This window comes from Leptosomus discolor, chromosome 2 (assembly GCF_034619465.1).
Source record: "Leptosomus discolor isolate bLepDis1 chromosome 2, bLepDis1.hap2, whole genome shotgun sequence".
In the NCBI taxonomy this organism is placed as follows: Eukaryota; Metazoa; Chordata; class Aves; order Leptosomiformes; family Leptosomidae; genus Leptosomus; species Leptosomus discolor.
The window spans coordinates 125,647,001-125,660,420 of NC_141392.1; the positions used below are offsets into that span (position 1 = coordinate 125,647,001).

Consider the following 13,420-nt stretch of genomic DNA (forward strand, 5'->3'; position numbering starts at 1 on the left):
ACCTGGGCCAGTGCCTCACCACCCTCACAGGGAAGAATTTCTTCCTAATATGAACTAGCTTAGGTTATGTTTTGCACATGTTCTAAATCTTCAAAGTCCGGTGTTAGCATTCCTTCATTGGAATTTGTCACTTTTCCAAGGCTCTTATGTTCTTACTAGTTGCTCAGAGAGACTGTAGACTGGATGCCATTTTGGATTCTTAGATCAAAAAATCCCATGTCTGTACATTGTCTGAGGCTGCTGGTTCAAAAATAGTCTGAACAGGTGTTGCCTCGTGGCATTCCCAGGTACAAGCAGGCACGCCTCTGTGTCATCTACAACACTAGATGGGAGGGAAAAGCTCTCTTCTGATAAATTTTTAAACTTACTGTTTGCAATTTCATTGTACGTCTCTAGCAGAGGACCTGTGCCTGACTTAAGTTTTCTGGTTTTCCCCAATGAGTTTTAAAATGTCTTCCGATTTCACCCTGATTGACCACTGATCATTCTTCAGCTAGCTACCTTCTCAGTATTCTTGTTGTTAAACTTCTGTTCATTGCTATTAAATTCAATTGCCATTAACTCCCATTTTTCACATCGATATTTTTAGGCTTTGTTTCGTTGCCACTAACACATCTGCTTTTAACTAGCATGGCTTTTCGCCCAGTATGATTTTTTATTTCATGTTTGTGGATTCATGGCTTTTTGGCCATCTAGTAAGTTGTTCTTTTACAACTATCATTTTTTGTTAATATTTCCCACTTTGATATTCACGGGCAGTTATTCCGGTAATTGCTTTAAACTTGGGAAAATTATCCCTTTGACAGTTCCAAACATATGTATCATTGGCTGATGCTGTATCCTGTTCTCACAGGGTAAATATAACCACATCGTGATCATGGGTACTTAGCCAGCAGCAGATTTTTAGGCTAGCAATTAACTTGTCTTTATCAGCAGAATGACACCCAATGTTGAATGTCGGATGCCATGCTGGGTGCTGAACTTCCTGTGGTAAAGTTTGGAGGACGTTTTTTCTTGCTATCTACGTGAGAAATCATAAAATCATAGAATCCTAGAATGGTTTGGGTTGGTAGGGACCTCAAAGATCATCTAGTTCCAACCCCCCTGCCATGTCAGGGACACCTCCCACCAGACCAGGTTGCTCCAGGCCCCATCCAGCCTGACCTTGAACACTGCCAGGGATGGAGCATCCACAGCTTCCTTAGGCAACCTGTGCCTGTGTCTCACCACCCTCAGGGTGAAGAACTTCTTCCTTGTATCTAATCTAAACCTGCCCCCTCCCAGCTTCCAACCGTTACCCCTCGTCCTGTCACTGCAGGTCCTTGTAAAAAGTCCCTCCCCAGCCTTCTTGCAGGCCCCCTTTCAGCCCTGCCAGGCCGCTCTAAGGTCTCCCCGGAGCCTTCTCTTTTCCAGGCTGAACAACCCCACCTCTCTCAGCCTGTCCTCTTAGGAAAGCTGTTCCAACCCTCTGACCACCTTGGTAGCCCTCCTCTGGACTCTCTCCAGCAGCTCCGTGTCTGTCTGTGCTGGGGGCTCCAGAGCTGGACGCAGTATTCCAGGTGGGGTCTCAGGAAGGCAGAGCAGAGGGGCAGAATCCCCTCCCTCAACCTGCTGGCCACACACCTTTTGATTCAGCCCAGGATACGGTTGGCTTTTTGGGCTGCAAGCGCACATCGTTGGCTCACGTTCATCCTACCATCCACCAAATTGAGGTTGTGGTCTCCTCAGGGTGATGTAAGAACATAGAAGATGGCTGTCCAAATCTAGACTGAAGTCTCTGTATTTAAGGTTCCTTTAAGTTCATCCTTTCACACAGCCTGGTCAGATACCAGAGAAATACCTCATGCTGTTTTCTAGCAAGGCTTGGTGGTTTGCAACTGCACTTCGCTCTGCCAGTTGTCCTTTGAGGGCCTGTGGTCCACAAGAGTCTGGCAGATAAGTCTTCCATGCATCCCCTTCTCTTTTTCCCATTCTGTGCTTACCAAACTAATGCCATTTTTTCCTTTTTAGCATTCCTTTTATGCAATCTATCCCACAGTTACCAGGTAGACACTGATGGCATAAGCTTTTCCACATCACTGTTGGGTGGCCCCCAGAATCAATGGCTACATGTGTCCTACACTATGTCACCTACAAGACCTACATTTTTTATTCACCAAAAAAATAGTATTTTTCTGTAGTATTCTCAATGTTGTGTTACTCTCTGTGTGAGTAAAAGCCCACTCAGTGCATGACTTCCCCAGCAAACCTCTAACCTGATTTTTCAAAGTCAGTAATAAGAGTACTAAAGGGAAATTGAGATTTGCTAGGTCTAATAAAGATACCAACTAATAAAGTTATCACAGCCTGTCTCTCCTCCTGGGTAGTCCCAACTGCAAACAACCTTCAGTTCATACTGACCTGAACTAGGACTGTGCTGCTGGCATAACTAAAAAGCCCAATTGCCTGTCCCTTCAGCAGGAGGATTCCCTACAGGTCCTCTTGGATTATACTAAAATTGAAACCCTTGTTTTTCCATCAGTATAAACGTGGCACTTAGATTAAAAAAAAAATAATAATTTAAATAAATATATATATATTTATACACACTGTGAGGAAAAAGAGGAGTTGGGAGGTAATGGAGGACATTGGTACATGTTTATCAAGATACAATCTTGATGCTGCATTTTTGTCACAGTGAAAAACAAGCTGGGATTTGGGTTACCTTACGGTACCAAAAACGTATACATCTTGCCTTCTTTTACAGGATCTGACTAAAAATAAGAGATGATGTTTTTGTCTTGATTAAATTTGTTATAAAAATCATGCAATAATGTGTTCAAATGAAATAGTATTGCTCTGTGGCTTGATTAAGGTAAGACTAATTGTGGGCATAATTTTCATCAAATTAGCTGAAAATAACGGGTGGGGGAAGGAAGAAGGGAAGGGAAATCTGTAACAGAATTAACAGTGGTGGAGAACAGCCTGTCTAGGCTAGAATGTGGAATCAGAGAGGAGCTGGGCCGTCTTTGTTCTTGATAGGCATTCAGTGTTTTCAACATTTTTCTTTTCAGAACCTGATTTCTCGTATCTGGATGCCCTGGCTCCTTATCAACCTCTGGCGATGAAATGTGTTTACTGCCCCATTGACACAAGACTGAATTTTATTCAGGTGTCTAAATTACTCAAAGAAGTCCAGGTAATGAATTTTCCGTTGCCTTTTCTTAAGTTTCTTCACATCCCCCAAATAAATAGGTCAAGTGTTAACAACTGTTAACGTTAAACCATAGCAACACCCAGATCCCTTTTTTCCCTGAGAGAGCACACAGCATTTATGTGCCCTCCTTTATCATCCAGCTCCAAAATGGATATGGCACGACTGCCAGTCTCTGCAGAGAATGGCTGGAAGATCCCTGAACGCTGAGAGTGCAGAGCAAATGGTGTGAACGTTCCTTTCCTCCTTTTTAGGTATATATGGTCATAGCAACTTATTCTGTTTCTAGTTTGTGTGAATAAGCCTGGTTGTGTCTAATACAGTCTTAACGTCAAAGGGTACCAAGTGCGGAGCATCCTCGGCGCCCTCAGCTGTGACTGTCTCCTCTGCTCTTTATCTTGCGGTTCATACTTGCTTTGGGCCTGGCACTGCTGTTCTGGAGTTTCACTTTTCTTCCAAGTCCACTGCTTTCCTTGCTCCATCTGCAAAATCCAGACTTCTTCTCTCTAGGAAGAAGGCCAGAGCGTTCATGTAGTCTCTGCTTTCCTCCCTTGACTCTTCTTGGCTTTAGTGGCCTCTCCTTGTCCATCCAATTTGTTTCTACTGAAGTTTGCCTTCTGACTCGTGACGTAATTAAAATAATACCCAGGGGTTTTCCTGGCTGAGCTTTTCCCTTTGTTCTATCTTGTTGAATGCAAAAATACACATTCTTCCAGACTTCTTAAACAATGTCTGGATCATTTTATGTCATTGTTCTGTGGCCCGGCGTGTCACCGCACAATGGATAGCGATTGCCACTGCCTGTTTTTCAGACAAGCATCTTCTTCCAGGTTACTACTGAAGTTTGATGCTGTTTCCAAAACAGTTTGCAGAAAACACTGTCTTGTCCTTTGGCTTCCTTAAACCCTGCAGTGATCCTCGTGGCAGCCAGCCTGTTCACGCTCTGATAATAAGTTGCTGACAGGTCGTGAAGACTCAGAGTTGCTTATTGTGCTAATGTTTTTGCAGCATATTGATACCTCTGCCTCACTCCATGCCGTTTTGGGATGGTCTTCACCACTACCGCCGTTTGCTTCCAGTTTAGATGACAAGGATTTGGAAGAAAAACCTATTGAATATTCTTTTTTTCCTCTCCTTATGGCAGCTAACAATTGATATTGAAGTGGTGATTAAAAACACACATTCGGGCCTTGTTTGTCTGGACGCTGTTGTATACAAAGCAAAGACTGCCTGCTCCTTGAACAGTTTGTTCCAAATTCTGACTGGATCTTCTCCATTGCGTCTTTTGGACGTTGTTTTCATACAAATAAATGAGCTGGCTTACAACAATCTGCAAACCTCCTTCTGGCAGTCATTACTGTTGTAGGGCAGCGCACAGACTCCACGAAACATTTTGGTCAGTCACCACGCTCTTCTTTTCCAGCCTCTCCACGTGGTTTGCCCGGAGCAGTACACTCAGCCACCTCCCACGCAGTCCCATCGCACAGACCTGATGATAGACTGCCAGCCTCCCCCCATGTCCTACCGCAGAGCAGAGGTGCTGACCCTTCCCTACAAGCGGCGCTATGAGAAGATCGAAATCATGCCAGAAGTGAGTAACAAAAGTGGGGGAAAAGATGAAAAAGATGAAAAAGATGGTGGCTTCTTGCTCATGCAGCCAAATTCAAGCTACTGCTTTGACCAAAGATGTTGTGTGGCTGTGATTTACTGTTGACTGTGCTCGTGTAAGGCACTTTCTGTCAAATGGGGGGCTAAGAAAGAAGCATTTCCGAGGGAGGATTTCGCTGTGTAAACTAATGGGAATTGAAAAAAAACATTGTGGGCAAAAAAAAATGTGTTCGGGTTGATTGTCCTTTGCAAGGATCTATCGCATCTCAAAACACAGAACAAAGGACAACCTCTGCTAGCCACCTGTGAGGCGAGCCGGTCAGCCCCTGTTTAAATATTGAGTGAGTTGAGGCACTGCAGTTTGAATTAGTGGCCCAGGGCCATGGCAAGGATCCGAAGAATCTGAGAGTTAGTAGCCAGGAGTTGCCTTTCTCCGTCCCCAGTGGTACCTGCCCTGAGAAATACCCTTTCCCTTGAGGAGCAGTATTCAGTCGTCTGTTAAAGGCACAGGAGTGAAATGGCTCATTTGTATTAGGACCGTTTCAGTAAATGGTTAATTCCTACAGACTGCTGAAGTCCAACAGGTTAATGGGTTGCTTGTAGCCATCTATAATGTGGGCTACTTATGCCCACAACATCTATTAATAATTTATTAACCACATAAATCAAATATAAATGTACCCATAATACAAAGGGTGACCCGGTATTCTAACAGACACGATCTTAAAATATTTTTTTGACAGTCCAATCAGCACAAATGTGTCCTTGGATCAAAGGTGATGGTGCCTTTTTACAAGCAGGCACTGCTGCCCTTTGGAAACTGTTGAATATGTGAGTCTACTTTACATCAGAGGGCAGAAGGACCCTTAGTTAAGCCAAATGTGACGTACAGAACTAGTAGCTGTGTAACAAAATCCCTCAGCTGGTCCGCAACACCCCTTCCTACCATTTTGTGTGTGTCTACTTTGTGCATCAGTTCTGTTAGGAGCCGCCCAGCCCACTGATTAGGGGACTGCCAGAGACAAGAAGGGATGTTTTAATTAGAAAATACACTTGGATGCAACTCCATCATGGCATGTATATTTAATTGTTTTGGAAATTTGCATATTTATTGGATCCTATTAAACCTAAGACTGGTAAAACGTGGCTTCTATTCACCATCATGACCAAAACAAATCTTACATTCTGAGGGCAGAGAGCCAGCACGTGGCTTACCTATTATTTAGATTCCACTGAAGCTTTGGGTTTTCCCCCTGAACTGTAAGGATGTGAGAGAGCCTTTGTTTGTGAGCCTGTCCCTTGTGTCAGCCCTGTGGAGAGGGTGGATACCAGCTTTCCCTGCAAACAGAATGCAAATTAGCACTGATGCTACAGATGAATATGCACCAACCCTCATACATTTTGAAGTTCCTTTCAAAGGGGAGGGTTGTCTAAAAGCTAGGCTGGTCCGTGGGAGTCGCTGGTTCAGTCTCTTGCTCTGTTGGAGTCTTCCTCTGTGATCAGCACAAGTCTAAGACACAAAATGCAGCTCACATTGGAAAGGACACAGAGGACTGCCGAGTTCCTTGCCAGAGCTTGTTAGTCCAAAGGCAGTGCCATGCTCATGGGGCTAGAGCGTATCAGAAAACAAGTCAGTGTTTCTCCTGTTAGCTCGGCTGCTGGCAGCAAGATCCCTTATGCTTGGGGCTCGAGAGGCCGTGTGGATTCAGTCTCATTGGCAGCCACTAATGTGAAAATGCTCTCCGTTTCTCAAACCCAGATCTCCAGTGGTTTTAGGTGCTGTCTGTCACTGAAGCGAGTCGTTTCTTCCTATACCTCTAGGTAAAAACCGTGCATAGAAATAAGAGCACTTCCCAAAACTGCTGGGATGTGAGAGGGAGGATGCACTGCAGACAATGTGGTGTTCACCCACCCGGGATTGGGTATCAAAGCAGCACGTAGAAAATGAAGGCTGGGTTCTATTGCATTCACTTCAGCTTGGAGAGTTCAAGCACGAGCACAGACAGGGATATTGACAGAAATGGCCCTTTTCTTTCCTCTAACAAATAACATCAAGTTCTATTCACATAGGAGTCCTCATTTCAAAGCTCTCTGTGCTCAGGGAGTAGAAACCTCTCATGTGATTTTCCATGTCCAGGTATTCTCCCTGGTTCCAAAGCTACGCTTTTACCAACTTGTTGCAAAGAGCTACCTGGTATGTAATGACGCTCCTGAAAACACTTTTTAATAGGATACAAAAATTAGGTAGACCAGATCGTGTCTGAGACTTTCAGAAAAGCTGTTGTCCTTCCCAGCTGGTGTCAGGGAGGTAGTGTTTGCTTGCCTCAGGGAGTTCTTTGCGTGTCAGACCCTTTAGTGGTTGTGTGCTTGCCTCTGAGAGCAAGGCTGTGCTTCTGGGCTGTTAATAGGATGCCATTCCCCGGCACTAAGATATGCAAATCATCCTCCAAAAGAGATCTTGCTCATTCCTTTTAAAGCAAACTTGCTAGAGGAAGAGCAATGCCACCTTTGTAGTGACCATAGACTGTCTCCCCAGGACCATCTCTCTTTCAGCAGGTCTTCATCACATCACCATGTGAGGCTACTTTTTGCTTCCAGCTTGACCTGCCGAGTGGTGAATAAGGCATGGGAGGTATGGCATGTTGTCTCCCACCCTCTCTGACTTTGGTCTTTGAGTCTTAGCAGCATAGCTGATAGCTGCTGAGGAGTCCATGTAATCTCTCCTACTCTGTGTAACCAGCCACAACAGTCAGTCCCAAAGGATCGTTGTTTGGTTTTCAAATAAATGAGAGAAGGAGCAAAAAACTGTCTTTCCTTTGATGCTAACCACCCAAATAAGCACCTTACCTCCCTAATAATTTTTATGTGCCATCTGCATGGCTTGCCTCATTCCCGCTCCCAGCAGAAGAGCCCTGTCCGTCCCCTTGTGCAGAGAGGTTCGTTAGGATGTTGGTTTTGAGAGGCTGATGCAGATGGGCGGTTGGTTTCAGGCAGGGTTTACACAGTGGTGGCCAAAAATGGCTGTAACTTCCCCTCCTACTGGGTGGGCTGTGCAAGACAGGATTGCAGATACGATAGATGAGGCTCCTGGCGGGGAGTATTTGCTGCTTAATGTCGCCTTTTCAGTAGTTTCATCCAGGAAGACTCTTTAATGCTGCCTGAATATATAGGAATTTCCATACTGCAAGGAAAGAGCATTTCTTTCATATGGGCTACCTGGGGTTCTGTGGAGGCTCAAGTGGCAACTGCAGAGGGTGTTTTATAGCTCCTAGAAAACCTTGTGAAGGCTTGTTATTGGTCAAAACCATGTTAGCCAAAAATGGAATGATGAAATCCACCCTGGAAAAAAAAAAAAAGTAATTGCTAGATCTGCTCCAGGGCTAGGACTTGTGTCTAAAGCACAGCTAAGAGTCTCATAAAAGAGTGTTTGCTTCAATGAAATCCTGATCAGGACCTTCTCCTAATGTCCACAGCCCTTTCTCAGCCACGGACCTGTGTTCAAACTTCTGTTTGGATTCTTAAGGCTTTAGAAAACCAAACTGTTGGCTCAGCATAGTTTCAGTCAATACAGACGATAGTGTGACAGTTCCTTTCCAAAACCTTCTCAGTACTTCAGATCCTGGTTTGTCGGACTAATTTAAATTTACTTATACTGCTGGAGCTTGTCTACATTTCAGTCACTTCACCGAAGAGCAAAATCGGGTCAAGCAGGACTGTTGTATGTTAATGAGATTTACACTCGGAGCAGCCTTTGTTTAGGGAGAGGTTTTAACAGTCCCAAGGCACCAGGCTGGAATGGCTCTCAGAGGTATTGTGGAAACCTTTACACTTTTAACTAATTTGTTCTTCTCGACATCTGCCTTTCACTTTAAAAAATAATTAAAAAAAGAGACTGCTTCCTGAAAATTGGTTAGGCATTGTCTATTCACAGGAGAACGCTGGGAAAATGGAAAACACCTTCTGGAGCAAACAGATAAATTAAACAGTAGTGTTTGAGCAAATAACGTGCCTCCAGTTTAATTACAGCTGAACAATGGTGTGGATCACTCGGTTTCAGCAGACTGACTTCAGTGAGGGCTCTGTTTTTAAAATACTGTATTTGCAAGTTCTTAAGGCCGCAGGCCAGTATAGGAGAGTGTGAATGTGCAATGCACAGCCTGACGTAGAGTGAAATTATAAGGAACTATTGCAGAGAAGAATTAGGAAGAAAGCCACTTGACAGTCCATGTAGCTTTCACTCCACCTTCCTCTTCTCCTGTCTCAACTTCTCTTTCCACATAGGATCTTGGCAAATCCTCTTTGAGAGAAAGGGGGACAAAGCCTGGCTTTCATCTTACCTGCCCAACTTCCTTACATGTTTCAGTTTGATTTCTGTCTTTCTTCTAACCCTAGACTTACTTTGGTGGCCCCACATTATCCCGTCTCCTGACCGTTCATTTTCCCCTGGCTGTTCCCCCTTGTACAAAGATGCTGTAGTCTCACCATGAAGTAGGATGAAATATAACCATCCTTCTTACTTCTGCTACTATCACTCCTCCCTTCAGCCCCCAGCTTGCTGAATCCACTGTCCGTAAAATTGCCTGGAGTCCCTCCCTCGTTCTAGCACAGGCCCTCTCCGAGCTTGACTTCACCTTTTGACATTCCACCAACCTGCTCTTGTCACAGCTTTTACCGACCTTTCCTTAGACAAAGCCAGAACCAGTGTAGTCTCCCGTCTTCCTGATTTACGTCATTGGTGTTCCATGCAATCAGCCATGATTTTCTTCTTGAACGTGTCTCCCACACCACTCCCGTGTCTCTTCTCTCCCGGCCGTTTAGCCTCCTGTGCTTTTGCAGAGGATTCTTCTCCCCCTCCTCTCTTTTGGGGGCTTTGAAGGCTTTCTCCTTCATTTCCTTTGCCTTTTTTTTTTTTTTTTGCTGTACTTTTTCGTCTGGTTGGTCTTATCTGCAGATTGTCCTATTTAGATTGCTGAAACTTGGAACTGCTTTTCTGCTCCCAGCCTGCCTTTGCCTGCCCACATGAATATCTGGGTTTGTTTCTCCTTCACTCCTGTTGGCTGGCTCTAAGATAACACTCTTCTCTAGCCAGGCACTCACCTGTCTTTTTCCCAATCAGCTTCAACAACGTTACATTCTGACTTGACATTTTGACCCAGAAACTGGTTACTCTATTTTGAATATTTTGATTGATGCCCTTTTCATGTCTTTCAAATGATTCATCTTTTGCGTCTGTAAGCTGCTTGCCTTTACTTTGAAGGTACTTCACGTGCTTGCTTCCCCTACCTGTCATTTTTCATTCAAGTTTGAGGTTAATTTCTGCTTCTGCTGGTTCTGGCTTCCATTGTCCTCTTGTAAGTTCCTCAAACAACTGGTTCCTACCTGCTCCCAGGCTATGCAGCGTACTGGGGGAGAGCTTCTTTAAACATCCATAAATTGACTTCATTACTCCTTTTAGATACCTCCTTAAAACTGTCTGACCTTGGCACAGGATTGGCAAAAAGCCGGTGCTTGGTTTTAGTACCAAGACTACTGTTTATAATCCCACCCAGGGCTGTTTCCTGTTGGTTGGTCAGTGTGTATCTTCCTGGTTTGATTTCCAGGCTTTGCGGGCAAGGTTCATCACGTTGGTCTGGAGCCCTGGTCCATTAGTTGAACATGGACCAGACACGTGGAAAAGAAGAGGTTTGTTTCGTTGCTCAAAACTGCAGGACTCACTCTTCAGCCTGTCCTGTTTCTTCACTAGGTGTTGGCTGTATGGAAGAGTAAAGCTAAAATGTAGGGATTTGCAAGCAATAATACCAAAGTCTTGGATATTTATGGCGTGATTCTTCATCCACTGAAGTTAATGAGACTTTAAAATCCGCTCCAGAGAGACTTGTAGCAGACCCACAGAGACTGAAAGAGCTATCAAGTTAGGGTTAGTTTAGCAACTTAATCATCCCATGTAAAACACTTGGGTTCTGTAAAATCTGAGGCTGAAACCCCAACAAGACGTGACTTGGATCACCCACCAATGGTTATATAGATGCCCTTAGTTCTAGGGTGTTTGTTCTTCTCTCTTGGAAATGCCCTCGTTCCTTTAAGTCTCGTTAGAAAGATTCCTCGGTTTCCATTCTGTTGCACAATGGCCCGCAGCACGCTTGTGCCTCGTTTAATGTGCTTGCTGGTCATGAATGCTTGCTCCACGGGCGTATTTCAATCTTTAGACCTTTCCCCTTGGGTGCATGTGTTTGACCACGTATCTTTTTGTTTCCTCTGCAGGATCTGATACTTGTAGACTTCCTGCACTCGGGCTCTGCCTGATTTAGCAGATGGTATAGAGCCAAGGCTGAATCTGTTTGAGGCTTCTGCCCACATTATAATCTCTTGTGCATTTCTGTGTCTGGTTTCACATGACTTGACAACAGGGCTCTTGGTACTTAAATAGTGAAGGGATGAGAAGAGGCAGGGAGGTAGGAAGGGAGGTAAATTGTCTTCCTTTCCTAACATTGCCGTCCAAATATAAGCGACAGGATGAAGACTATGCTTTTTCTTCTGTTTACAAGGCTGACTATACAGATCATCCTGCTTAGGAAAGGGCTGTTGCACAGCTTTTAAGCGTGTGGAATGTTTGGACACTCTTTTCTTATGCAAGGTACACTGGGAAAATGCTCTTCTGCATCCAGAAACTGTATTTGATGTGTGTGAGGAGCAAGGTGAGCGGAGGGATGGAGGATGAGGCAGGTTGTTCTCCATTCAGGTTTTGCTGAGGACTTCTTATTGTAACAACCTCTGTGAAACTGTGATTACTAGGGCCTGGTGGACTCCCTCTGAAGGCAGGCAGATCTGTAAATCTTTGGGCTTCTCTAATAATTGGGAGAGGATATTTTTCTGTTGCGTAAGAATTGCATCCTTTGTAGGGGCTAGGATCTGGGTGGGAATCTCTTCATACCTGGCAAGCTCCAAGGCTGTAAGCGATCATTTCCACCTAGAAATGGAAGTGCCCTCATGGGTTACATGGCCAGAACCCAGCTGCAGTTAGTAATAGTGTTTATAATATGCCTCAAAAAATGTGAGGCACCAGTTTCAACTGGGGAAGACTTTTGCCCCTGCTGTTCCCACCAGACTGCTGCTCAAACCCACGCTGGCTCTGATGTCTAGAAACATCCTAATTTCCAGCCTACACGTATTCGTGGCTGGTCTGCGCATATTCACTCTTAACATCGTGTTTTAGCACAAATAGATTTTCCCTTTTGTTGGTGTTTTCCCTGTAGTGTTTATGTAGAATTTCTCCTTTTGGCTTTCTTTTTTCCAGGCTAAACAAGCCAAGATACCTAGTTTCCTCTTACAGGACAGCTTCTCCTGCCCCAATCTACCCTTCAGAATATCTTACTTGAACTTAAATTACCCACAATTTACGAGTAGTTCAGATGAGATCTTGCTGAGCCCAGTATAATAGCAGTAACTCGTCTCTGCTAGAATTACCTGATATTTTCTGGAGTTGCATTTAGCTTTTTCATGGCTGTGTCACATTTGTGACTCTCAGTTCTCATGGGACGGACTAATAAACCTGGACCCTTCACCTCTGTCATTTCCAGCAGCTGCCAGCTCACAGCGGAAATTCTCAGTATTAGCCCAGTCTCTGGCCTTGCATTTCATGCTATTGAATTTCATCTTGTTTGTCTCACTCCGGTTCTTGAGGTCATCTAGTTCTTCCTTTGTGGTAGCCTGATCTTTCTTTCTGCTAAGGGTGCCTCTACAGACTTCAGTGGGGCCTTCTGAACACTCTCTTCGTTCTGTACTGGGGTCATTAATAAAAATTGGATGGGAGCAGGCTCAAGACTGACCCTTCGGGGATTGCAGTGACAGCCCAGTAGTTGTCTGGGAATATCTTTGCTTTAACCAGGGCTTTCCCCAGCTCAGGACTGCTGTAGAAATCCACGGTTTGTCATTTCCTACGTGATACCGAGGACTACCTCCATGAAGCACAGACTGTGGCTGCCCCAATTCCCTCAGCAGTTGTCTTAGAGACAGAGAAAACTGTTGTGTTAGTTGCATCTGATCCACTTTTGATGATTTTTTTTAAACATTTTCCTTCCATTTGCTGTATTACTGCCGTATGGTAGCACGAGTAATGGACCCCTTAGTAGGATTTCTGAGGGCTAGGTATTGCACAAGCACTGAATAAAACTGATCCCTGCCCCGAGGAATATGTTACAACTTTATTCTTTCTTTATTTTCTCTGAGGACTGGCAGTGTGTTGAGTTCATAATGGGTCTGTCCTGCCCTGTGGTTTCACAGCTCTGTTTCGTGTCTTTGATTTCTCTGGTTTGATCCAGAGTTGCAGCACTGGCTCTGACCTCTGATGCAGAGACCATACGTTTATGCACAGTTTGCAAATCTGGAAAATACCCGTTTAATGCTGATGTAAAAACCCAGCTGTGTCCCTTTGTAAATACACGTGCTGTAATCTAGCGTACACATCAGTGAATTTCAGATCTTAAAGTTAAGAGGATTTTAATTACTGATAAACTTCGCTGTGCTCCTGTCTGTTCCCCTTTGCTCCGGTCCTGGAGGGTAAAGATCCAACTCACCTCGCTCAACTCAGGCTTTGCCTTTCCCTGCTAGATCAGTCTTCCT

At 44.5% G+C, this 13,420-nt stretch overlaps 1 protein-coding gene across 3 annotated transcripts in view; it reads left to right on the forward strand.

Moving 5' to 3' along the window:
* The window catches only part of INTS9 (integrator complex subunit 9), a 67,842-nt gene that overhangs the window by 45,924 nt on the left and 8,498 nt on the right, over positions 1-13,420 (forward strand). For all 3 annotated transcript variants that reach the window (XM_086461696.1, XM_086461697.1, XM_086461698.1), the window contains 2 exons: positions 3,054-3,178; positions 4,617-4,784. In XM_086461696.1, coding sequence (XP_086317822.1) covers positions 3,054-3,178; positions 4,617-4,784 — 293 coding nt within the window. The remainder of the gene's footprint in view (positions 1-3,053; positions 3,179-4,616; positions 4,785-13,420) is intronic.